We start from the raw sequence: 25489 nt of genomic DNA on the forward strand, positions 1-25489 counted from the left end.
AAGCTCTGCTTTTCTGTGGCTCAAAACTGCTGTTGATTTCATTCCATTTTGTTTGATTTTTTATTGTTTTATTTTGAAGGACATTTGTGAATCCTTTTAAATCATCTGTTAACCAAAACATAAACAATGTTGTTGTGATTGTTCCCCAGAACAAACCAATTTGTCTGTGATCCCATTAGGGTAAAACCCAGGGCTTAAGTAGTTCTGGTATTATTCGACATGGAGTGTGTGTGTGTGTGTGTGTGTGTGTGTTGGTGGTGGGGCGGCGGGGTCCTAAATAAGCCATTTCTGGGCGCTGATAAAAATGTGTGTCATGTTAAAATGATCAAACGATAACCTCTGAAGTTTATGTTATAATGACTGCGGGGATTTTTTTTCTGTTTTTTGTTGCGGCCACTCACTCGGCAGGCACAAAGCTGAAGAATACACACGGCATCGCCCTCACCACAAACTCACACAAACAAACAAAAACAAACCTGGCCCGAATGAAACATTTTTTTAACCCTTTTCATGTCAGTGTTTGTTGGGAAACAGTACGGCCGACTTGCGGTGAGGACGAGCGTGTATGTGTGAGTGTGTGTGTGAGTGTGTGTGTGTGTGTGTGCGTGTGTGTGTGTGTGTGCGTGTGTGCGTGTGGAGTCGTCTTGGAGAGCAGCGGTGGCTCCGACACACCAGCCTGTTGCGGGGTTTGTGTGTGTGTGTGTTGTCACTTAAGTAAAGCCGGCGTAATCCTCTAAGGGCGGATGAGTAGACAGACATGTGATGCCCCACTTGTTTCTTAGGTGAAGGGTGGGGAAGAGGGGGGCTGGCAGGCATTACCTGCCAGATGGAGAGGCTTTGAAGTGTGTGTGGGCATGTGACTGATTAGACACAACACTAACTGATGCTGATGCTTTTTTTTTTTTTTTTTTAGACGTTTTTTTGCCCCGTAACTAAACACAACACCTTGATTCACTGTCTTAAAGAGGAAGCGAAGACGGTGCCAGATCCAGATTTTGATGGGTTCAAGTCTCAGTCAGTCGGGCGTTTTTGTTGCGCATGAGTCACTCTGGCCATCACACTCAATTAGCAGAGACTTCCTGTCCTCTCCGTCACCCCCCTCAGCCAGATTAAACCCATTACATCGCACCTATCGACTGCGCACTTTGCCCTCCTCAAGGACGACACACATTCTCACGCTTGAGGACGGCTTACTTACCGAAAAGCATATATCAAGGTGCTTTCTCCGAGCACAGAGGGCGTCTGTCAATGAGTGGTTAATGGGTAGAGATGAGCGCCACCAGCAGCACCAGACTGAGCCCCAGTCCGAACTTGTTGCAGGTGAACGAGCCGAAGCGTTATGGCTCCACGTTGTCGCTGGAGGAGAAGTGTGAGCAGTCTTTCTTCCTCTTTTACTACTACAGGATGGAGGACGAGGCGGTGCTGGACCGGGGGGCGTCCTTAGTCAAGCACATCTGTGACGAGGAGGAGGTAGAGGGTAAGTTTACCTGTACCTGTACGCTTTAATCTCTCTGCATGTGACCAAAAAAAAAAAAGTCTTGTTTTACCTTCCATGTGATGTAGAGTGCAAGGTAAGAGAAACACAAATAGCAGGAAACATCCCACATTGTTCATTCACTTCTTTATGAAATATATATGTATGTTTTTTTATTTTTGAGAGTCATTTGTCTGAAAAACACTGCTTTAAATTGGCGATGTTTTCTTCTCTTTCCCAAACAACTCGGTTCCGAATAGTTTTTTTAATTTTTTATTTTTTATTCCAAGCGAGGGCACTCATTGAGCGAAACAGGAAGGGCATCATTGAACCTTTTAGGCACTGCCAAATTTCACGCACTTCCTGCAGGTACACCGTGACGCTCACTCGTTTACTGGCAGGAGAAAAATGTAGAGCAAGGAGCATGCGATCCCGTGTTTACCCCACTAATCCCCTCAGAGACCTGCAGGACGACAAAGTGAAAGAAAAAAAAAAAAAACCTTCCGCTATTTTAAAATGTTTTTAACGTGCACTTGCTGATTAAAACTAATATAGTAATATTAAAATGTATTCTGTTGGCATGTTTTTAAGTGGATTTATGCCACCAAGGAATGTAGTTGAACTGCATTTGAATTTCTCGTCATATTAAACTGTTATGTAACTTTTTTTTTTTTTGGACAGATGAACTATAAAATCTTCTGTAAGGCAGTGAACCTAGTAGACAATTAAACATGATTCCTCTCTTCCCTTAATAACACAGTGGAATAGTCCTTTTTTCCAAGTCGCTTGAGTATTTCTAAGTTTTCTATCACTTTGTTGTCGAGAACCCGGCTTTTATTAACAATTTATCGCAGCTTTTCCCATCGCAAACCTTCCACTGCTTCATTTTCCTCTCATTTCGCCGCTTCAGCCAACTCACTGCACATGTACTCGGCTGCACGATGACATGTTTTCAAACCTCAGACTCTCCTCGCTGCTCATGATGCTTCTTGTTGCCCAGCAGCGAGGTTACGTTTCCATGATGGTGACATTAGCCCGCACCCGCCATCACAGTTTCCTTGGTCCTAGTCCAGCAGAAGAAATGGCCTGGCATGGAGTCAGTTTTGCCATCCAAGAAGCTCCATGTTTTGTTTTGGGTTTTCTTTTCTTTTTTTTCTTTTTTTTTTGGTGGAAGGACTCAGAATGGTTCCAGCACCAGCTCTTTGTTGTTGTCGTTGGTGAGTCTTTTCTTTTTTTGACAAGGACAAAACCCGGGTTCCTTCTCTCTAAACTGCTAAACCAAGAAAACTGAATTTGAATTGTTTCCAAGAAATTCTTTATTGTTGCTTAATTAAAGGGCCATACCAGTACTTTTGCAAATCTCTGCGAAAATTCAAGATCCTCCAGAAAATTCATGATCCTCCAGAAAATACATGATCCTAAAGAAAATACATGATCCTAAAGAAAATACATGATCCTACATATCATGTAATTTTCCATTTTTGCCAAAGATGTTGAAATGCATCGTGTAGAGTTTAATATATTTTGATGGGATTCCTATACTACTACAGGCAGCCGCTGATTTCCGTTCATTTCCGTACAATATGAATCTATTAAACTCCTGAGACCCGAGTTATGTGAGCCATCACACTGAGCATCAAGGCTGCACTATTTTTTTTAAAGTCACATTATCGGTGCGCAGTAACGCAGAGTAGACTTGATTTTTGTACTGTACAGAAGTGAATGTAATAGAATGGCTTTTATAGAATGGTTGTAAAAACACTGGCATGGTGTAACTGTGATGTAAGGTGTATCTGATTTGTAGTAAATGAGCTTAAACATGCAAAACCACTGGAATGATCCTTTTTTAAGTAACTTACTTTCTAGCAATATGATTTTTTTTTTTACAGCAGCGTCCCTCATGCTCGAGATCAACGTTTTGTCAGGTGTTCGCCCTTGGCTTGAACCCCTGCCTCAGTCCCTCTAACTTTTTCCTGCGCGTAACCGGCGTCTCAGCTGTGTCGGCGTGTTTCCTCCTCGGCCAGCTGAAATCTCTTCTTGGACTCTCCACCGAGCCCAGTGTCCTCCCCGCTGCTCGCTCAGAGCCGACTGACTGATAAACAGAGCGAAAACAGAGGAGGTAGCTTGACATTTGTCACATTGTGCGAGACAAACCTCTGTGAGAGGAGCTTGGGTCCACCGGCCAAATTATCTTAATGTGACGCTGATTATTAGCCCGTGTTTTTCACCCCAGTAGCGTATTTGGTATCTGACCCTGTGTCACCGACAGTGTCCGTGATCAAGATAGATGATTCAGTTATGCAGCTTGGGTCCCACTTTGTGACCTTTGGCTGCATATTATTTTTTCTTTTGACACAACCAGTGATATGAGGTCAATCCAAATACTTTGTGTGTGTAAATTATGATGTACGACATCATTATCCTCTCGTTAAAAAAGTTATTGCCTTTTAACACTGAGTCCGAAACCAATAGGAAGAGTAACAGTTTTCCTCTGAAACGAAAAAAAGACCAACTGTCAGCGTCTCTCAGTCCGACAGTATGTTTTTGAAGCTGTTTTAGTATTAGTATGCTGTCGGTGCCGCGTTGCGTGTTGCCACCCTCCCCACTGGGCAGGTCCGAGCGGCGCGGTTACCGGGGAAACTGGCAGCGGCGTTGCCTCTCCCCAGAAATCCAGCGAGCTCAACAAACCTCCCAGCAAAACACAAGGATTTCATTTCATTCAGTGTGTGCTTACGGGCAGCTCCGAAAGAAGTTCCTCTTCCACCCCCCCCAAAAAAAGAAGAGGAAGTGGTTTTACAAAGCTGCTCTGGCAGCGTGCAAATCTTCCTTCCAGCCCCTTGACTTGAGTGTTTTTTATTCCCTGCCCTCCATCACTGTCCTCTCGTTCTCTCACTTCCTTTCTTGTTGTCGTTCAGCCTGCGCGAATGTCTTCACGCTCTGCTTTATCGCTCATCTGTCAGCTGTAATGGCACTGTGGTCTCTATGTCTCTCTGTCTGTCCATGTCTCCGCTCTCCTCTGTTGCCGTCCAGCCATCTGCTGCTGGATCTTGTTGTAATGGCCACTTGCTGCCTGGGTGAAACCGATGGGTTCTTTGGTCGACCTCAGTGTTTCTTAATGAACCAGTGGGAAGGTAAAAGGTACTACTGGGCATTTACCGTATACATAACGGGCAAAATTGCAGATTTTAATGAACCGGAAAATCAGTCGTTTCAGCAACAAACATTTCTGTATCACCTTTTAAAAAAAAAAACAAAAAGATAAAAAACCTCAAATAAGCAACCGTCTGGACATCTGGTATAAAAAAAAAATAAACAGTCTGTATGGACTTGGAGAAAGAGAAGTACAACATTCACAGATCGGAGCTTCAGCGTCTTGATCTCAAGTGTGGCCATTAATTCACTTATCCAATCTTCAGTTTAATCTGCTGTGGTCGTCTGGCTGAACTTGCATCATTTCACAATTTTGTTTGATTGATCTTGTGCCCTGTGTTTTCATGTTATGACATAAACATGGGACAGGTGCCATCTTTGTTGAACCAAAAGCCTAGTGAGCAGCAACTCTGGTGTGGGTGATGCTGGTTCTGTCTCCAATATTTTGTTTGTTTTCTTCTGGAGAGTCTCTCCGCCTTTCTGTCTCTCCCACTTTTTTTTTTCTTTCCCACCATTTTTTCATCTGTTACCAGCATTCCTGTCATTGCCTTTCCTTCATCTTGTGCCATGTGACAGGGGAAAAAAAATCACCAAAACAGACTGATGTACTGAAGTACTTATAAAATAATGTTTGCAGAAGTTTAACTGTCTACAGCTTTAACCATTTTTAAGAAAACTAAACCCGATATCTGATATCCAGTATTTAACAACAGGCCAATATCTGCTCAGTGAGTTGGTTTAACCTCAAAAAGTCCACCTGAAGACCACATTGGAATATTGACCATGGACAGAGAAGCAGAAACTGTGACCAAGTGAAATATTCCCTCGGTTTCACAGTATCGCTTCACTTTAGAGGTGAACGCTGTTCAGATCTTCCTCGTCTCTGATGTTCAGTATTTGCCTGGTATGCTGAACCGTCGTTGTCAGTGAATTTAGATGAACCCCTAAAACACAAGGCATTGTGGTACGAGTGAATAATGAACGCTGTTGTGCTCCAAGAGAGATCATTGTTTGTTGTGTTGAGGGGTTCAGCCACTTCCTGGTTGGGTCATGTGCAGTGCTTGGCTCAGCGTTGCCCGACCTGCTCGAAAAGGCGACGTTTGACACTGATCGCATAGAGCCTTTTGTTTCAGGAGCGCTTTTCTTGTATAGTCTGTTTTTTTTTTTTTTTTTTTTTTTACAGTCTTCCTCCACTAAGGAAGGAGAAAAATGTTAGAAATGTGGTCAAGGTTGTAGGTTTCTGGGGGGGATCAGACAGTTAAAGGTATCAAGGAAGTAGAGAGAAGGTGAAAAATTATTGATTATTATTATTATTATACACTATTACATCAGTAAAAGTAAACTCTGGAACTGAAGCGCAAACATCAGTCAGCTCACAAATTCTCGATGCTATTGACCCCGGTGGCCATTTTGAACTGATGTGGGATGGGAAACTCTACATTGGCATGTACAGTACATTAAAGTGATATTCCACCCAAAATCATTCTTTAAATACACTTGGTTGTAGACTATACACTTGGTCGCCAGTTTATCGGGTACACCCAACAAAAACCTATGCATTCTAGTCCATTTCAACCACAAGAACTTTTCCCGGGGACCAGGAACCACTTTAGGGAGTCTGGAACATTACCTGCATTTTAGACTAGAGGAGCCAGGGTCGATATTTAGTTCCTCGGGTTGGCACCACCTAATGGGCCAGGGACTACTGGGACAAAGCAAAGTTGCGGTGCCGAACACTGCTGATTAATGTACAGCTTCATTCGCGCAGTCAGCAGAAGCCGGGTGCCACATTACTCCATCGCCAGCCTCCCAGTAAGATACTCTTAGCGAAAACGAATGAATCCTAATACAACAGCCCGGCAGTATATGCATCACAGTACAGTTCAACAGCATCACAAACTGCATCCTCCAAAATGAACATAAAGTTGGATCAACACCTCTGTAAAAAAACTGAACCTTATAACCTTCACGAAAGAGGATTTATTTCAGGACTATTGTATTAGACTGCTTTCGTTTTAGATAGGTATACCTAATAATGAACTTTTTTTGACAGCTTACAAAAGTATAATCGTCCATTCAAAAATTGTCAAATCACTCCTGCTGCATAAATCACATCTCCTCTGCCTATAATTATATGCAGCATGTCCCTAAATAATTATTGATTCGAGTTCCTGTGGCGCTTCAGAGCTTTACCGTCGTAAAAGAACGTGTTTGCAGTAGGGTTCAGTGCTTTGTGCACACAAACTAACACGTTGTATCACCCAGGTACGCGTAGATACAACTCTGACTGTAATTTCACACCCACAGTAGTAAAGTTAGGTGAGTTAGTTAAGAACAAATGCCCTGAATCAGATACCTCACCTTAAATATCAGCCAAACCACCAGCATTTTCTGAAAAAGGACGTTTAGCATATTGTCGTGAAAACTATGTCCATCTGAATGGTATGCTATTAGCAAACAATCTGGTCTGCTTTTCATTATTGACCCTAGACCGGCCAACTACACGTAAAACTGCACGTCCTGTTGGTATTGTGCCAATGTACATAACAAGGATGTAGTCATGCAGGCAGTCGTGGCGTCTTCACTGCTATGTGCTACTTCTTTTTCTGTTCAAGTATTTGTTTTGACAGTCTGCTGCAACCTCTCTAACCCTGCTCTGCCACGCCGTCTCTGATCTGTTGTGGGAGAATGTTCCCTGTTGATCTGAATTGAATCGGTGGTCAAGATTGGGTAGGGGGTTATGTACTGTAATCTGCAGCCCTGTGTAGTGGTCACGTCATGATTTTCTGAATGCTAATGTTTCTAACTGTGCACCTTCGGGTAGGGATTTTGACTGTGTCTTCGTTTACATGAAGTCGTCTGTTAAATACAGGTGCATCGTTTGCATCGCAGCAGTTACAACAGGATTTTTCAGGATGTTTAAGGTCCGAGTTCACCTGCTGTTCTGTTTTCTGCAGGTCACCACACCATTTACATTGGCGTGCGCGTGCCCAAGAGCTTTCGACGTCGCCGGCGTCACCGCCGGAGGACCGGCCACAAGGACAGGAAGGAGAGGTTGACGGAGAACACCTCTGACAAGTCCGACACAGAAAACAACGATGAGCCCAGCAACAGCATCCTCAAACCCCTCAGTAAGTTCTGATGGACTCCATGTCGATGCCGATCAGAGTTCATGTCTGTCTTCGCTTAAGGCTGCTCTCTTTTCCCACAGAAAAGCCCCTGTCACTGCCCGTGACTCCACAGAAGTTGCTGAGTCCACTCAGTGGCCAGAAATAGCCGCGCATGTCTTGCTGAGTGACAAGTCCGTTTCGACAGAGCAGAGTGAATTTTTATTGGAAGTAATGGCTACTCAGATACAATTGTACTTGTGCTGATATGAGTCTCTTGAGTCCGGTGTATAAGTGTGTGTCTTTCTGTGCTTTTTCTCCTCGGCCGTAGACGTCAGCGTATCTGTGATTGCGTGCGTGCTGGTGCGCTGGCATCTATACGCGTTAGTGCTCCTCGTCTTCTAGGTCGGCCGGAGCCTCCTCTGTCCCGCAGAGTGTAAAGTGCGACTTGCCCTCAGGCGCAGCCGCTGCGGTCTGCGGATGCTCAGGCAAAGAGCTCTGGCCGGTTTGAGTGACGGCTGAGGAAGAAAGGGAGGAGAGGGAGGTCACTCTGGGTGACTGAGAGTTAGGATGTGAGTTAAAGTGTAAGCCTAATGCTTACCGATGTCAGCATTTTTTTTCTCTGCTGTGTTCAAGTTAAAGTCTGAAACAGTGTAAGACTACAAGCATTAATAAGAACTGCAGCAGTCTAGTGATTTATAATGCATACCCAGGGGTTGGGCCTCTCCGAGGTGAAGTTTTTTTTTTTTTTTAACCCCCCCCGGTATTTTTTTTTCCTTTCATTTCTCAAATCTTTGCATTTTTATGTGAGATTCTGGAGCAAAATTTACCTCTCAAGGCCTCTAAAATCTATCTGGATAAAACAATATGAGAAGGGTGGAACTGCTTACAGTTCATAAACATATTCTCATTAACGTAAAGGGCCACAAGCCAGAAAAGGTCTGGAACCGCAGAATTTGTGTCTATATTTTGGTGATGACAGGATTTCTCTGATTAAAATAACATGCACTAATTTGGGAGACAAACAGGGCAGGGGTTAATTCTCTGATTACACGAGGTCCGTGTGTAACAGGAGTCCTCCGTGAAAAAGGCTTAAAATGTCCTCGCTTTTTGTCCGATCCAATTACGAGGCAGGCCACTGTCATTTCTAGCGAATGATGTAATTTCAGACACGCTTGCTTGCACATGATGTGACGAGGGGAACAAAATACGCCAGAACCGGGCTTTATAATGTGTACGCATCACTCGATGTGGGGGGATTTTCTTCAGGACATAAATCCATTCAGAGAATAGATTACAGCCAGCCCATCTGGTTGTTGCCACTGACTGTGTTGATGCGTATTTGGCAAAAAGTGTGAGATTTTTGTGGATTTTTTTGGCTACGTCCCTAAATCACATCAGAGGTACTGAGCTACAGTGGGACAAACTGCTCCCTAATAAGCTTCCAAAGTGGCTGAAGAAGTGATTATTAACGTTACGTCAGTGTCTCAGATATGATGTTGCCAGCTGTTCGGAGCTTTTCTGTTACAGCTACATTTTTGTCCAACCCTGACTCACGCAGTAGTGCAGTGAGTCCCCAACCTTTGTCCCTGTGCCCCTCAGTAGCCCAGCAGTGCCTGGTGTTCACCCCTTGCCCACGGGTGTGAGTGAGTGATGTTAGCTTCTCAGATTGCTTCATTTTCATAATTTTTAGATATAAACATTTTGAGATATAAATATGTTTGTGTTCTGGAGAGGATGATTGAATGACCCTGATGATGGTTCTTTGGAGCCGGTAATTGTAGAGTGGTTGTCTGTATTTCCTTTTCATAAAAGATTTTAGACTATTTTGTCCTTGTTTTCCCTCTTCGAAGCCCAATCCTTACCCGCTAACCTTTCACCAAATGGTCTTGTTACTGAGCCTTTTGGACCAGTATGGCAGTACTTGGGGAAGCTAATGGATTGTGTCCATGGGGCCACGATCGCTGCGTTTGGGTGGGGTAAATATTCCAACCTGTTGTATGTGAATAGTGGCGCAGTTACTCTTCGAACTTGCCGGTTCATTCGCTCACACTTGGTTTAACAAGTTTAGTCTTTTTTTTTTTTGAAACTGCTGCTTGTATTTGGAGATAAGATGGGCCATGGGCTGGACAACTTTGTCAAGTAGTGTTTGGCTGGTGGTGTCTTTTTTTTTTTTTTTTTTTTTTACTGTGCTGGTGGTTACGTGATTGCCAAGTCCAACTTTTCTGTTGGGTTTTCCATTCTTTGTGTGAATATTATGGAGTCCATAGTTAAAGAAACGAGTGAAAACAAAAGACTCAAATGATGTATAAATAGATCTTTTGGACACATTTACTGTGTGGATGAGAAGGGGTATTTTTAAAAATTTAATTAAAAAAAAAAATTAATTCCTGATTTCCATGCAAATCCAATGTCATGTCTGCATTGAGCCTTTACCTATTGCATTCAGAATACTCTGCAACCTAGACTCCATTTTTATGATACCAAAAAAAAAAAAAATATATATATATATATATATATGTATATATGTGTGAAAGGGGAAGACAACCATTCTTCATTCCTAAAGAACTCAGAGAAGTCAGACTGTAATGAGGTAAGATCTTAAACCCTACACACCTCGGTTTGTTTACAGCAACAGAGGTAATTCTCCAATCATGGAAAATGCGACTATGTTGGCAGGAGAATGTGAGCATTGACGTTTTGTTAACAGTCAACACTCTGGTAGTCTGCTGGTTCATATGGGGGAAATGGTGTACATGCTGTTGATGCTATGTAAAACTTCTGTGATGGAATTAACGGTGTTAATGACGTGTGATGTGTCACGGCATAATAACACGAGCAGACAACATACATACGTACAGTTGCTAATGTTGTATGGGGAATGGTTCCTTTGTTTTATTGTATTTAAACAGACTTCTGTAACTTTAATTCCATTTGATTTGAACCATTAAGTACAGTGTTTCCACTAGTCCCGCTGTTAAAGTTGTTACTTACTGATTACATCATAGCCAAGCTTAGCACAGTGTGCATGAAAACTTTTAATGTCATTTTTTTCCATTAAACGAATTTGTGGCTCTTTTGATTTGGATATCCATCCCATAACCGAATAGCAAAGTATCTCAAGACTCAAAGATTTTCAGCACGCCGCGTGCGTTGAAAGACTCGTGGTGCGTTTGTCTGCCCAGAGAGTGAGCAGAGTTTTTTTTTTTTTTGGATGAACCTCATAGGGTGGCACTGGATGGTTCTTCCTGTTAAATAACAGTTATCCAAGGCAGTTTTATTCATATAGCCCAGATAACAAGTGTGTCTCACAAGGCTTTATACTCTGTGCAACGTACGACTCCCTTTATCCTTACAACCTGCTTCATGTACGATGGCCAGGAATGCGAATGCTCACACCACTGGACTGCTAAATGGGGATTGCCAGTGTAGCAAGCGTAATTTTCATGCTGTTTTCTATTTATTTATTTGGACATTTCCATGTTTTTTTTAATTTTTGACGGTGATAGTACAGAGAGACAGAAAAGGCAGGAGGAGAGAGAGAGAGGGCCAGATTCGAACCTGGGCCTCTGCAGCAAGGACTCAGCCTTGACACAGGGTACATGACTAACCAGGGGAGCTACCTGTGCACCCCGCTGAATGGGTAGTTGATGGTAGCCATAGTAGGTCCCTTTGGTGCCCAATATATCAACACTTTCAGTACATACGAGATAAGTTGTAAAATCACGTAACGTTGATGTGAACAGTCTCATCTGTATCGCGTGGCCTTGCTAAACTTTCAGGGGTCAAACAAGGATAGCTAGCTATCTGGAAGAGCTACTGAGCTAGCACTATGACCTGCCAATGTCATTAATGTCATAGGCATTAAAATGAAAATGAGATACATTTTTAATTAAGAGTTCCCTTTTTAAGTTGAGTTTTCCAAGTAGCTAACTTGTGCTATAAATGTATCTATTTAATTGAATCTTTTGCCATTTCTGACAGTGGAGCAGCTCCTCCTTCTAAGAAATGTTTTTACAGCTAAAACTCAAATCTGCAGGCAATCTGTCAGGCACGTAAAAGCTGACAGGCATGCAGTATTCCTAATGTCCTACTGTTACTCTCTCTCTGGGGAAGGAGGGCCGACCACAGGGGAAGGCCCTTGTCTGTCGTCCGGACCGAAATCCTCTTGTTTGGTCAGATGGACACTGCAGGGACTGCGAGTGAATCTCCTGGTTGCATGTGTGTCCACTGCAGAGTTATCTGACCCCTGCTCATTTTGATGATCGTGTTTTTTTTGTTTTTTTTTTCCCTTCTAAGCCTTTTCCCATCTTTTTCTACTAGGATCAAATTTTCTATCAAAGTGGATTACAAAGATTACTTAGAAAGTTGGTTCTTATACAAATGGGTTTAATTTCCCAAAGTCAGGCAGAGCAAGCTATGACTGCTGCGACGTATTCAGTTTTTCTGTGAACGCTTCACTGGAAGGATACCTGCTTGAGGGTCTCATCCGGTATCACAACTCCTAATTTGACTTTTGATGACTTCAGGACATGATACAAAAGAGGATGTTACAAAAGAAGCGCATTTGCCTTTCCCACTGAGACTCATTTGCCTGCCCTCGATGAATATGAATATATTAGTTCAAGAAATTCAAACAACCCACACTGTTTTTGTCACCCATCCCAGAGTGACCGCAGGTTTTTTAAAACCGTTCTTCTGCACTGGCACGCCGACAACTGTGTAGAAATAGGTTGAGCATTGTGAGACAAGGCTACAACAGACTGTTTGTTTGAGATATTGTTCAGTGTCACTGGAAAAAAAATATCAGTAGAAAAGGTCTCTGGATATTGAGCGGATAAATCACTTAGATGTTTGAAATGCCATCCTTTTTTTTTTTTTTTCTGATTTGGTGTCTTTCTGGGCAGCCTGATGAGTTAATCTTCATTGATTGACAGATCAATAATGTGTCCTAACCCCACCCCTCACATCCACAGCCTTACTTTAGCCCTCTGGTCCTGTGCGAGTGCACCTATAAGTCTTTTAGCTTTATTTTCTGCTACAAACAACCAAGCGAGACTTTTTCAGGGTATGAGACAAAGATAACCCGGCTAAGCCAGTATTATCTCTCATTCTAGACAGTGAGTTGGTTAAAATAGCCCACTGTGAAGATTTCAGGCTGGGCCTTATCACATTGTAGCTGACATTGTAGCTTACAGGAGATGCACAAGTAGCTTTCCTGTTTTGTTGCACCTACTTTCGATTCACCTCTCTCATCTAATTTACTTCAGTAAATGATAACTTACTTTTTTTCAGAATGACTTTCAACATCAGTCAGACAGTGGAGGTGAGTGGACATACGTTTGTTGACATCAGCTGAAGGTGATTTTATTGTTGGCCAAGTCTATGAAGACACTGCCTGTTGGAGATTGTGGCTGTGCCCCTTATTCAGTGTCTCACGATGGCCCTATATTTTGATAGATTATGTCCCCATAAGGTGTTTGTCATAGGTATAAAATTGAGAGTCCAGAAAGAAGGTCCAGCTGTTTGGGACTGACACCCAATGATGTTAACACCAGATTGTATAGATTATTGATCTGGTATGCAGATAACTGCCAAAGGAAATGAAACAACTCTACAGCAAACGAATGAAAATCAATCCTCGGTGACAGGAAGTGACTCTAAAGACAGTTGACCTGACACAAACTTAATCTCATTCATTCCTCAATCTGACAGAGGTTTTTGAATATCTCATGTTTTTCTTTTATCTCTACTTACACCTTTGTCAGATCGCCCTGTACTGCCATAATTCATGCAATATTCCTCTAATGACTCTGAATACATTTAAAAATGAAACAAGCGCCTCACCGACTGTGAGGTGTGGTGTTCCTCAGGTCTCTAACTTGGGACTCCTACTGTTCTCTTGTTGCATGGCAGCAGTCAGTTGTAGTCAAGCTTCCATGTAGTTTACATCCCCGATGTGTATCTTTTTTTTTTTTTTTTTTTAAAGTCACTAACTTGTGCCTTGCCTGTATTGATAAAGCAGGTTAACAAAATTAGCTGTCTAATCCAGACTTTAAAATTCTGAGCAAAGCGAGCGTACATTTAACTTTTGAATGAATAAATGGCACATTTTATCTCATACAATTTACAGTAAGCGTTATATAGAGTGAGTGTAGTCCAGTTACCCTTTACCATTTATAAGTGAAAAAAAGCAACCCTTCCTCGGTTCATTACACTCTGGGTTTTTACTGTAACAGTCTGACTTTTTCTCTATGATCTGTGGCTAACCATGGCTAATGTTTGCCAAGTGCAGTTTGATGTTGTGCAACTGACATTTCTGAGTCAGTTGTTGACTCTTGTCCACTTGTGCTACTGTTGAGGTATGTTTAAGCATGCAAGAGGTAAACGCCACAAAAGTAAAATAAAAAGTTAAAAGAACAATGCCTTGCTAAGAGGTGTTTTGATGTATTGCAAAGCAAGTGACTCATGATAATGTTGGCACATAGGGAAATTCACAGTGGCTGCTGTTCCACAAAAGTTACATAGGCTTGCTTTTAACTATATTCCATACCATCATACATTTGCACACTGGTGTACGTCAGTAATTTTACAATTTACTTTCGTACATTAGATCCGAGGGGTTTATCTTGCCACTGCTTAGATACCGACTTAGACTTAGATACTGGTAAATGCTGGTAATGTCTCTGAGCCTTCCCGGACAAAAGGATGCATTAAGCCCTTTTGTAGTAAAAAACCTGGAGTCAAACATAAACTTGACTTTGCTGTGAGGGGTTGCATTGTGCTACAGTGAAAGCGTAGAGAAAAACGTGGTTGTACATTCAGCGTACCTCCAGACGGCACGGCGGTCATTTCATTTCTGGTTCTTTCCTCCCAGCTTGGTATTTCTTACACTCTCATCAGAACCTGCCCACCTCAGCTATCACAACAAAACACCAGAGCTCGACGGTCTGGGTATAAATACTGTGCTCTCAATGGATCACCCTCAGGGTGTCACTCTGCATTCAACCCAATCCCCGCTCATTGGCCCTGTGCTGGCTGCCCTGCATACTGAACGTCAGACTCTGTGGCATGGAAAACATTTCCTGTACTCTCAGTGATCCTCCTCTTGTCTTTTGAAAGAGGTGACGCGGAAGTTGCATTATCACTGCCTGTACAGACACAAACAATGAACATGCTATTAGATCCCATGTAGCCTTTTACTGTGCTGAGTTTTTCAGAAAGGTCAGAGGAGATGGAAGGTATTTGTGTAGGATGCATGTCAAGAGTGGGACTGAACAGGCCTTTAGTGGCAGTCACACTAAGCTTTCTACTGGGCAGCGGGCATTCTTCCTCCATCCCCTATCCCATGAGCCTCTGCTGCTGGGACAAAGTCCTCTTTGTGTGCCCATGGCTCTTGGCTAGAGCACACACAGCTTTGAAATTGCATTTGAACGATGGGATTTTCATTTCTATCCCTCCTTTTCGTGCTTGCTCTCACCCCTCTTTGCTTTCACTCAGCGCTGAGTCTCACCCCACTAAAGCTCCTCACCCACCCCTCCCGCCTTTCTCTTAGCAACTGCTCGAGTGGGACAGTATTGCGTTGACACCAACACTGTGCTTGTCATCAGGTTTTTCCTGGATAGCATGGACAGGCAGTAGTCAGTTTCTCATGAAGAATTAGAAAATGATTCTTGGATAAAATAACACTTTGTATGAGAAGAGGTTTCAGAGAACTAATTTTTCATTTGTATTCTTTAAGGAAGGATGTAGGACAACTTCAAAATTTACACATTCTGGTTTTCCATCAAACGTGTTTCCTTCTTTCTTTTCCCTTACCGCTTGTTCTTCTATCATAAAATACTGTGAATGCTTGATATCAACTTGTAATTAATAATAGCTTTTTAATTAAAATATAACTTGAACATGTAAAAAAAAAAGGTGCAGAAAGCAGCTGATTCCAGCTGTAAACACTGGGTGTCAGGAAGCTTTTCCTGATCTCGTACCGGGATTTATTTCTGCTGAGATAATGTGTCTCCTTCAGCAGGATGTCTCTACCTTTGTTTCACAGGGGGGAAAAAAAAGAATTTTGTATTTGTGGATTGTTTTTATTAAGATTGTGTTGTTATGATAAAATATTTCACGTTGCTCCTAAGAAAGAAAAAGCACTTTCACTGCCCTGCTCCTACCGTATTTCTCTACCGCTTCTTTTTTATTCACTGTATGCACATTTAGGGAATACAGCAGTAGGTGCTCTGCGTGAGTCTTCATCACCGAGGCTTTGACCCTCGCCTTGCACTGCTGGCTATTGTTTGCATGCAGTTTTGGCCATATAGGTATTTAAAGCTTGTTTTAACTGTTTACTGTAATCGGCGTAAATCACAGTGGATATGAGTGTCAGCTGAATGTGTGGAACCCACATGTAAATTATTCCATCTAAGGTGTTATTAGACAGGTTGGGGTGACTTAAGGTAGTTGCAGCCTTTGGGACTGTGTGTGTGTGTGTGTGTGTGTGTGTGTGTGTGTGTGTGTGTGTGTGCGTGCCAGCAGACAGTTTAGTTTAACCCCCACCTAGTAATCTAACAGCTGCTCGTCTGGCTCGTACCTGCTGTTGTTGTTATTGTGCTTCAGAGAAAAACAAAATGAGGCGAAACTTTGGCCACTGACCGCTGACCGACTGACCGAATGAACGTCTCAGAGTGGCGGGTGCTCATGTTACGGGCGGCGTAAGGAAATGTCTAAACTTCACCTGTGAAGGAAAGTCCAGTTAAAGACACAAAACACTTATGTTAGCTCCGATCATTGTCCTTCCTCTGTGGTGCAGGTTGTTTTTTACCTCCACTCCTATGTAAGTAAAAAGTCAGTATCCAAAAGTTATCAATAGTAATGATAATAATTGGGTTTCTTTTTTTTTTAAATAATCCCTGATATAAGAGCAGGATAGCACATGGGATTTCCCTTCTTACCATTAAAACGGTGGATGGTGTTTAGACTGACAAGATGAGGATTTCAAGGGAAACCCTTAATAACTTCATATTGGGGAATGAAAATGGTCAAATTTAAATAAATTCAATATTTATAGTCAAGTCAGTATTAACAAGATGTTATGTAATCAGATCAGTCAGCTTTGTTATTATTTCTCTCTCTATCTAACACACACACAGACACACACACACAGACACACACACTTGGGTGTTTCTGTACTTGAGAGGACCCGCACTGACGTAATGCATTCCTTAACCCTGACTGTGACCATCACAACCACGTGCCCGTACCCTTATCCGAACCTTAACCGTGGTCTAACCTCAACCCTCAGGACCAAGCCTTAACCCTCAAAAAGCCCTTTGAAAAAAAAAACATTCCTCACTATCCAAAAAGGCCTACGACTCGAAGCGGTCCTCACAAGGATAGGTGTGCAAGAGCACACAGGCAGTTAAGACCACCACACTGGAAATGTTTGCAACATAGAGCTATACATGGTAGTCTCTCAAGTTTAGCCTGTAAGAGAGCATTAAAAAAAAACAAAAAAACAAAAAATCAAATTACAGTTAACTGTACAGTCGGTATATTTTGTGTGAGCAAATGACTTCCATAAGATTAAAGCAAAAACGTTATCACAGAAGTTACACGATTTCTTATCATGACTTTTTAAAGGAACCGATGTAGGAGCACTTCCACTTTTTTTTTTTTTTAAATTACAACATCCAGATCACGATGTTTGCTGTTTTGAATAAACCAAAGGAATCCGAATGTCTGTGAATAGAACCCTGAGCAGGAATCTAGGTTTTCAGCTCGGTTTAAGACAGTCAGTGTCAACCTCTAGGAACTAGTATGTATTCCTACTTATGTGGGGCTATTATATGTTCATACTCGTCACATTACTTTCAGTGTACATGTACGTGAATTTGGAGGAAGTGGGAGCTTTCACTCGGAAGGAGCAGGATATGTTGCTGGTGTCCTTTTGGATGGAGTGTGTTGTGAACATGGCTTCCGCCACTGAAGTAACTGTCAAGTAACTTCCTCTTGTCGAGTAACAATCAAATGACATCTTCTTAAAGGACAGTTTCCGTCGTTGGAGTGGACCCCATTTTCATCCCACATATCTGTCACAGCGATTACACGCAATAACGGGTAACGCATTCACAAGACGTTTAATCAGAAGGTGAGTCTGCCCAGATTAAAGCCGAAGTCAAGTGCTACAGGTTCCCTCATACAGGGACGCAAATTGTCACGTCACATCATCAGTACATCGTTTGGGAGAGCTGCTGTTTTCAGGCCGGTCAGAGCAGTGAGATTCTGACCCCGTTCACTTTATCCAATTCAAACCAACCTCTAATTAAACTAGGATGGATTAATATGGAATTTTAAACTAATTTTTCTCCGTATTCAAAGTACAGACATGACAGTTGATGCCTGTGACAGTAATGGCATCTCTACCCGGGATTCGGTTCTACCTGTGCGGACAAGATGAAAATGAATGGATTAACAGCCACTGACAATCCACTTGGACTCGGCCCACACTAGCTTGCGCCTAGCACATTATGCAGCATCCTTCAGACCGACTAACACATAGCAGGAGTCAGAGTGACAGTGACCTTAGCCTTAATAGACTTTTTCCAATGCAGACATTATCACATGTCATAGCAGGAGAAGCACGGGTGTAATCAATAGCAGCAATGATTACTGTGTTCCATGCAGGTGGCCCGGTTCCGGGGCTCTGATTTTTCTGTGCATGCTGGCTAATGGACAATGTGGCCACGCAGCGTGTGCACACACGAGCTCAGCTGTGCGCAATTTTTAAAAACCTTGCACAACATTACAAGTCAGCCGTCGCAGTATAACAGCAACAAACACAACCACCGTAGTTGGCCCTTAGCATCTCATACGCTTTATATAAAAGCTCTAGATAGACTGGCAGATACGTATACGTCTCCACATGTTGGTGAAGTTAGCCGTTTTAGAGTTTACCAGGCAAGTCGGGAGGACCGGCAGAATATTGTCCATTATTAACCTATTCTGACCAGGGACTGTGGGAGCCTCACAGGAGATCCACTGACGTAATATCTTTTTCAAGACACTAAACAGTTTTCCGTGATGTATATCAGTAACGTGCACATAAGGGAGACCAAGGAGAAGTGATACTGGCTCCAGCTCAAGCTCAGTTCCTAACATATTCTGCATTTCATACAGGGCAGCTTCCCGGTATTTTGGTAATTTGGCGCACGACAAAAAGACAATGTGTAAGACTGCCAGTATTTATTTTGCACTTAAAGCAAAATTTGGAGAGGCGGTCAGGTGATAAACGCACCCTGTGTAATATTTTGGGTGGTAATGCCCTGGCTTGGCTACAGGTAGTCAATTTTTATTTATTTTTTTGTGGTGATCGCAATTTGTGACTTGTACACAGCAGCAGCCGGATTCTCGAGCAGAGATGCCACCGTTTCGTTTACGTGAGCTTTGCGACAAACCAGCTGTAGCTCTGATGACGCACCATGCGGCGGTCTTGCGTGGCTGTTTGATATTGACAATAATCTTTGCAGTAATCTACTTGCATGGGCCTGCTTTCATGAAAGGGGGAGTGATCATTTGTGGTCTCTCATACAAAGTTCAAATATTGTTTCCACTTGCTGGAACAAGGTATGATGGTGTCGACCATTTGCAACATGTTTGAATAACACTGAAAAGTATTATTCACATATCAGTCCTGTTGAAATTCTGTTTGGCTGTGTTTTGTGTTGGTCTCTAAATATTCAAATGAGAATACAAGGGGAAGGAAAGCCAAGCCTGTTCTAAAGAATAGGCCAGTTTGTGAACCATTTCCTAATTGTTAATGAGGGGCTCCAGGGAAGCTTGCCAAGGCTGGAGGGCCAATGGTGAAGGCCTGTTTGAGCAGTGAGGGGGGGGCAGAGAGGGAGAACGGGCTAACTGTGGGGACACTGTCACTGAGGGGACCCCTAAACCCCACTGGCCCCCTCCTACCTGGTTCACAGAGTGCTGGAGCAGGCAGCCGAGAGCGGCTGTCACTTCCACCCAAGACTTTAATGAGGGTCTAGCTGCTGCTTTGGGACTCTGGTGAGCTTGCGTCACTTGCCGACCGCTATCTGAGGAGCAAACCCCTGGGTCAGTTGATTTGGAGAGTAAGGGGAGGGGTCACTGAGTTTTTAAAGATGTCTTACAACAACAATAACCAAGAGGAGAAGGAGGAAAAGGAAGAGGACGTGGAGGAGAGAGTAGAGGAGGTCATGGTGAAAATCCCACCACCTCCACCTCCTCCTGAGGTCAACGTGAAGGGTCCGGCTGAGGAGGGAAAGCCAGTGCCCAAACCCTTGCCCAATGGACACCATTGCCAGCCCATGAACCGCAGTATTTTTCCTCTGTCCACAGTCTCACCAGCAGCCGAGAGGATCCGCTTCATCCTCGGGGAGGAGGATGATGGCCCGGCACCCCCACAACTCTTCACCGAGTTGGATGAGCTGCTGTCGGTGGATGGACAGGAGATGGAGTGGAAGGAGACGGCCAGGTAAGGACCTCAGTCTCAGACTTGGGGCTTCCTCCCGGTTACGGGCACTTTTTGGTACACAGCAAAGTTCTTCCAAGAGGTTTACCTCACTCCTTACTTTAGTGCTTTAGATATTTTTAAACAGCCCGGAGCCTGGGAAATAACTGAACAAACATTTCCAAACTTCAGCTCGTTGTCGGTCTAAAATAAGTTCCTCCAACATTGGGAGATTTGGTGTGCGCATTGCATTTGGAGCAGCATAAAAAGTGTGCACACAGGGCTTCACAGGTTTCTCCTGTGTGGCCCACTAGTGGGATGGGATAGCACAGAGATGGGATGATTGTTTATACATCATTAGTGTTGGATGAGTGAAGCTCTCTCAGGGGGAAACTGGATCCCGGGGCTGCTGTTTGAGGCTCCGAATGAGTTGAATTGTTTTCCTAACCTCTGACCAATTGTACCACAGATAGAAGTTACATTTGGGTACATTGTTGGTTGAATGATTTGCAGATCTGAATTTAAAGTGCTTTTACTTCTACTCAAGTCTTGTTTTTTAAGATTTAGTCCCATTTTTTATTTGGTTGAAATTGAGCCCTTCAGCACCGATACGCGTATTGACAGATCATGTGTTCAACCAGCTTTCGTCTCCTCAGTTCTCCCAGCTGTACACAGACAGTTGATATTAGATTGGTATAGGATTAGCACAAATGGGCTTTAACTGAATCATTATGTCAAAATTCAAATGGTGACACTATAGCTTGTCAGTTCGGCAGAAACCAGCCTATTGGGAGGCATGATTAAACCTGATTGTAACCTGGATTGGACCAAATACATGTCAGTCAAAATGGGAATGAAATTAGAGTGCGTCATGGCATTTAACACTGGGGACTTGGGAATTTCGCTTCTGATCATGTCATGCCAGCCATCTTGAAAAACATCTAATGATTATTAACCGACCAAAATCTTATCTACCCGGAAATCTTTTTAAGGTTCAGCAAGCTTCAGGGTAGAATTTATTGTCATTCCCTCAGTATACAGGGAAACGGAACTGTTTCTTCAGTGCTAGGGTTTACAAATTAAGAACGAATACATTAAAAAAAAAAAAACTTCAGTAGGGTAGAAGTGCAGTAACGGTGAAAAATTTCCAAAAGAAAATATTTTTCCTCTCATGAGGGCAGATTTCTCTGCAGTCAAGAGTTTAAACAGAAAATGTCCCAAAAAGATTGGGCCACAACTAGTAGTATCACAGTAAAACTGTACAAGTAAAAAATCAATAATTGGAGGATCAGCAGGGTTAAAAAGGTTAAAAGAGGACTGCGGTTGCAGATCCTTCAAAAAGCGTCTGTTTAACATACTTACATATTGCTTACAAAAGGTTAAATAAATCAACCTTGAATCTATAATGTCAAACTTATTATTCTGCAAATAACTGCAGAGATTAAGACACGGTGCAATGTTTCAACAAGTGCACTCAGGGGACTCAAAATGAATAAAGGATCTCACAAGTGCTGGGCAGTGCTGGCTGTACGCCAAGTGCGATTTTGGCAGCCAAACTGGGCAAATAAAACCCTGGTAAAGAAACAACTGCTCGGTACCAGTTCAATTTCTCATCCCTCTGACTCTGAGGGAAGGGGAGGATGGGGGCTCATTAAAAAAAAAAAAAAAAATACATGAAGATACGGCATTTGAATTTAAGAAACGTTCACTTTACCTTAACGATAAACAAAAGAAGGTCATAAATCTTCATCAGACATTTTGCTGTGTAGCTGCCCAGCGGATGTGCATTAAACAGCACTTTATTTGAGCTTAACAACAAAACACATGAAGCCAATGACAAAATGGTGACAGTATTAAACTGCTGAAGTCCATTTACTTACCAAATTGCCTTTGAAAATGTGTAACTTGTTTCCCATTGACACAACGTTTCTCATCATTTTTTTCTACTACTTTTGCCAAATTCTTTTAATTATCCCCTCAAATGACAACAGTATTTTTCAGATGTCCTCTCTACGCGTGAGGTTGTTGCATATTTTGACATTATTGTGTTCAGTGGCCTCATATAGGCCTCCACAACAGTAACTGAGATTTGTGATGCAGCCACAAAAATCTCTTCTGTATATAGACGTGCATGAAACATTCCTCGTGCGTTGCGTTTGTGCAGTTACATGTAATTCGAAAGGTGCTGAGTTGCCTATTAGCATTGGCATCAGCTCCATCTATCCTGACTGTGTGACATGGTGATACGTTGGTGGTCCTGTGATGATGGAGCTTCATGTCCTCCAAGGTCACCATTTCTAGGTTAGTTGGAATGTGCAGAATTTGCACTCCTATATAAGTCTTTACCCAAGATTATGGCAAAACTGTTTAAATGTTGGCAGGAACTGTGACTGTCTTTGTTCCCAGTTTAATCCAGTCCTTTTTCAAACCCTTCCCCAGGTGGATCAAGTTTGAGGAAAAGGTAGAGAAAGGTGGAGAGCGGTGGAGCAAACCCCACGTGGCGACATTGTCCTTACACAGCCTGTTTGAATTGCGGACGTGCATAGAGAAAGGCACCATCATGCTGGACATGGAAGCTTCCACTCTGCCTCAGGTTGTCGGTAAGTTGACCTCTGGTCACTAGTCAACCTATATCTGTAACAAGACAAATGGCATTGCGTTCAGGTGCAGCACTGCAGGAAAGGTTATGCCGCCCAGATCATGTGCACGTTTTGCTGCAACGCAGGAAGTACTTAGACATTGCCATATGCAGTGAAAAGATTTCAATCATGAGGTGTATGAAGCCTGGAGACTGGGGTCACCATCCCATCTTAGCCTTGAAGTTAGTGTTGTTCAAGTCCATTGGTCGATTATTACAACCCTCCCCCTGGTAAAAATGCTAATCTCTTTCAAACTCTACGCCAGCACTTTGTGACACGGGCGTCTTGTTATAAAATCGCAGTCTCCCCCAGAGCCATCATACAGTTGGCTAATTCTGCCAATAGCCAGGACTAGTACAATGATTTTGACACGTAGAATTGGTGGAATGCCCCTTTAAACTTAACCAAGTTTTTATTGACCTTAAATGTACTTTACTTAACATGGTCATGAGGGACTAACCATAAATGTCACGATTTTTTAATTTGCTCGTTTTATTGCTAAAAAAACCATTGTCCTACCCCCCAAATATTTTAACCAATGTAAATTGTAGATGAATTTATTTTGCGGCAGGGTGGGTGCCAGAAGTAATTTTATTTAACGAGAGACGTATTGTGTAGGGGTTTGTCAAAGTGTTTGTTGTATGTATGATTTTTACTGTCACACACTGACATTAATAAAGGTCAGCATCTCCCTGCCTGTGATACGTGAGCCCGTCTGCCGGTTAGATTTTTTTATCTGCTCTGCCGATGTACAGTATATGCAGCGCTGGTCTGCAGTCTTGCGTGCAGGTTTCCGGATTGATGCACATCACACACAGGACACACGAGAGAGGTCCCCCCCCCCTCCTCTCTTTTATCTTTAAGGGTAGCGAAAGGCCGGAGCCGAGGTCCGGGCTTTTACTGTACCTGAAAACACCGTGGGACTCAGACAGTAGTCTGTAAACGGCCACACAAAAACTTCCTAATTTGGGGAACGGCCAGCCCTCCTCAGTTGCTTTGAGATTATTGTGTCGCTCTGCGTTCCTGTCTCATGCCACCACCTCAGCGCTTTTGTCTGCATGAGGGAGCGGGAGGAAGAGTTACCACTTGGAGTGATTAATGTGAAGTAATTGACTGTGCTGCCTGGACTGTGCAGGCCGAGCAGAGCCGGGCCTCTTTGCTTTGAGGCCAGCCGACTTGACTGACGGGCCATTAGCAGCACTAGCCCTCCACGAGAAGAGGAACTCCCCGAGGCTGCTATCAGTCAGCATTCAGGCTTCTGACCCTCTTTTTAAAAATAGGCTAGACCTTTTGATTGAGCCATTTTATGATGCCACAAAGACTCTCATACAGGAGCATTACAGTCTGGGAGGCACTAATTGAGCCCTTACAAGTATGAAGAGACTTTTTATGGGGACTTAGTTACTTAAGTTGAGTGAAGCTGTTACAGATTTCAGGCTGTTGGATAAAATGCTGCATAGAGTAAAAGTAGACCCATAATGAAACCTTGACTTTCACAAATGTGCAAGTGGCACAAAAGTGTTTAGTTGATTAATTCTTTTTTTTTGTTTGTTTGTTTTTTTTTAAGGCTTTTATCGATTTATTTTTTACTAAATTGTTCCCCGTTAATACTCCTCAGAACTTCTGAATAGGCTATTTTGGTCTGAAAGAGGCTGATGAGCTTACGTGACGATGCAGAAGAGCTGACACATTTCATCAAGAAAATGAATCGACCATTGTGATGATTTGATTAGAGGGTTTCTGTTACTTACAAAGGAAAAGTAGCAAACATTTTCTATTTCTGGTTTGTTGACATCGAGGCTTTGCTGGCTCTCCTCCATCTCATCTCACTTTAATTTGAACAACTTTTGTTTTTTAACCGCCGGTCAGACAAAATAAGCAAATGTAAGACATCAGTCCGGGTCCAGGTAACTTGGGCATTTAGCATTATTTTTATAGACTAAACCCTTATTCTAATGAATTTAGATTTTAAAAAAACCAGAAAGTAATTATTTATCATTTTGTATAATAATGTAGTTTGTCGTGTCTAAAATGAAAAGATATTTGGGTCTAGGAGAAGAGCTCACTTTTCCCTATAAAAACCACAGAGCTCCGTCCTCCTCCCTGTCCCCCTCTCTCTCTTCCCCTGCAGAGCTGATCACCGACAACCAGATAGAGATCGGGCAGCTGAAGCCAGACCTGAAGGACAAAGTGATGTACACGTTGCTACGGAAACACCGCCACCAGACCAAGAAGTCCAACCTGCGCTCTCTGGCTGACATCGGCAAGACGGTCTCCAGTGCAAGTAGGCTGTTTTCCAACCAGGAAAATGGTAATAATGATGCCAGTTTGGTGCAGTCTTCTTTTTTGTCATTGATTTGAATAATCATAATTTAAAAAAAATCAATTTATTTTACTTTATAATAAATTTAACTTTACACACCTACATTACTGGGTTTAAATTTACATTTAAAAAAAAAAATTTTTTTTCACCTCAAGTTCGGTCCCGAGGTGCGCAGTGACTTTTGAGGGCAGTGAAGTGTGCGATAAAGGACACGCTGCTGCCCTCCTCTGCATGAACCCAATCATAATGTGCGCTAAACAGTCATAAAAAAAAGTGCCAGCTCCTCCTTCGGAGATGCTGAAAAGCTGTTTTTATTGGCGA

At 42.7% G+C, this 25489-nt stretch overlaps 1 protein-coding gene across 1 annotated transcript in view; it reads left to right on the plus strand.

The window, feature by feature from the left end:
- Nucleotides 1-1139: 1139 nt before the first annotated feature.
- Nucleotides 1140-25489, plus strand: part of slc4a4a (solute carrier family 4 member 4a) — a 55544-nt gene continuing 31194 nt past the window's right edge. Inside the window, exons 1-5 of the mRNA XM_040155324.1 lie at nucleotides 1140-1477; nucleotides 7582-7755; nucleotides 20095-20230; nucleotides 22646-22806; nucleotides 24977-25156. Coding sequence (XP_040011258.1) covers nucleotides 1270-1477; nucleotides 7582-7755; nucleotides 20095-20230; nucleotides 22646-22806; nucleotides 24977-25156 — 859 coding nt within the window. The 5' untranslated portion in view covers nucleotides 1140-1269. The remainder of the gene's footprint in view (nucleotides 1478-7581; nucleotides 7756-20094; nucleotides 20231-22645; nucleotides 22807-24976; nucleotides 25157-25489) is intronic.

The sequence above is a fragment of the Xiphias gladius genome, chromosome 19 (assembly GCF_016859285.1).
Source record: "Xiphias gladius isolate SHS-SW01 ecotype Sanya breed wild chromosome 19, ASM1685928v1, whole genome shotgun sequence".
In the NCBI taxonomy this organism is placed as follows: domain Eukaryota; kingdom Metazoa; phylum Chordata; class Actinopteri; order Istiophoriformes; family Xiphiidae; genus Xiphias; species Xiphias gladius.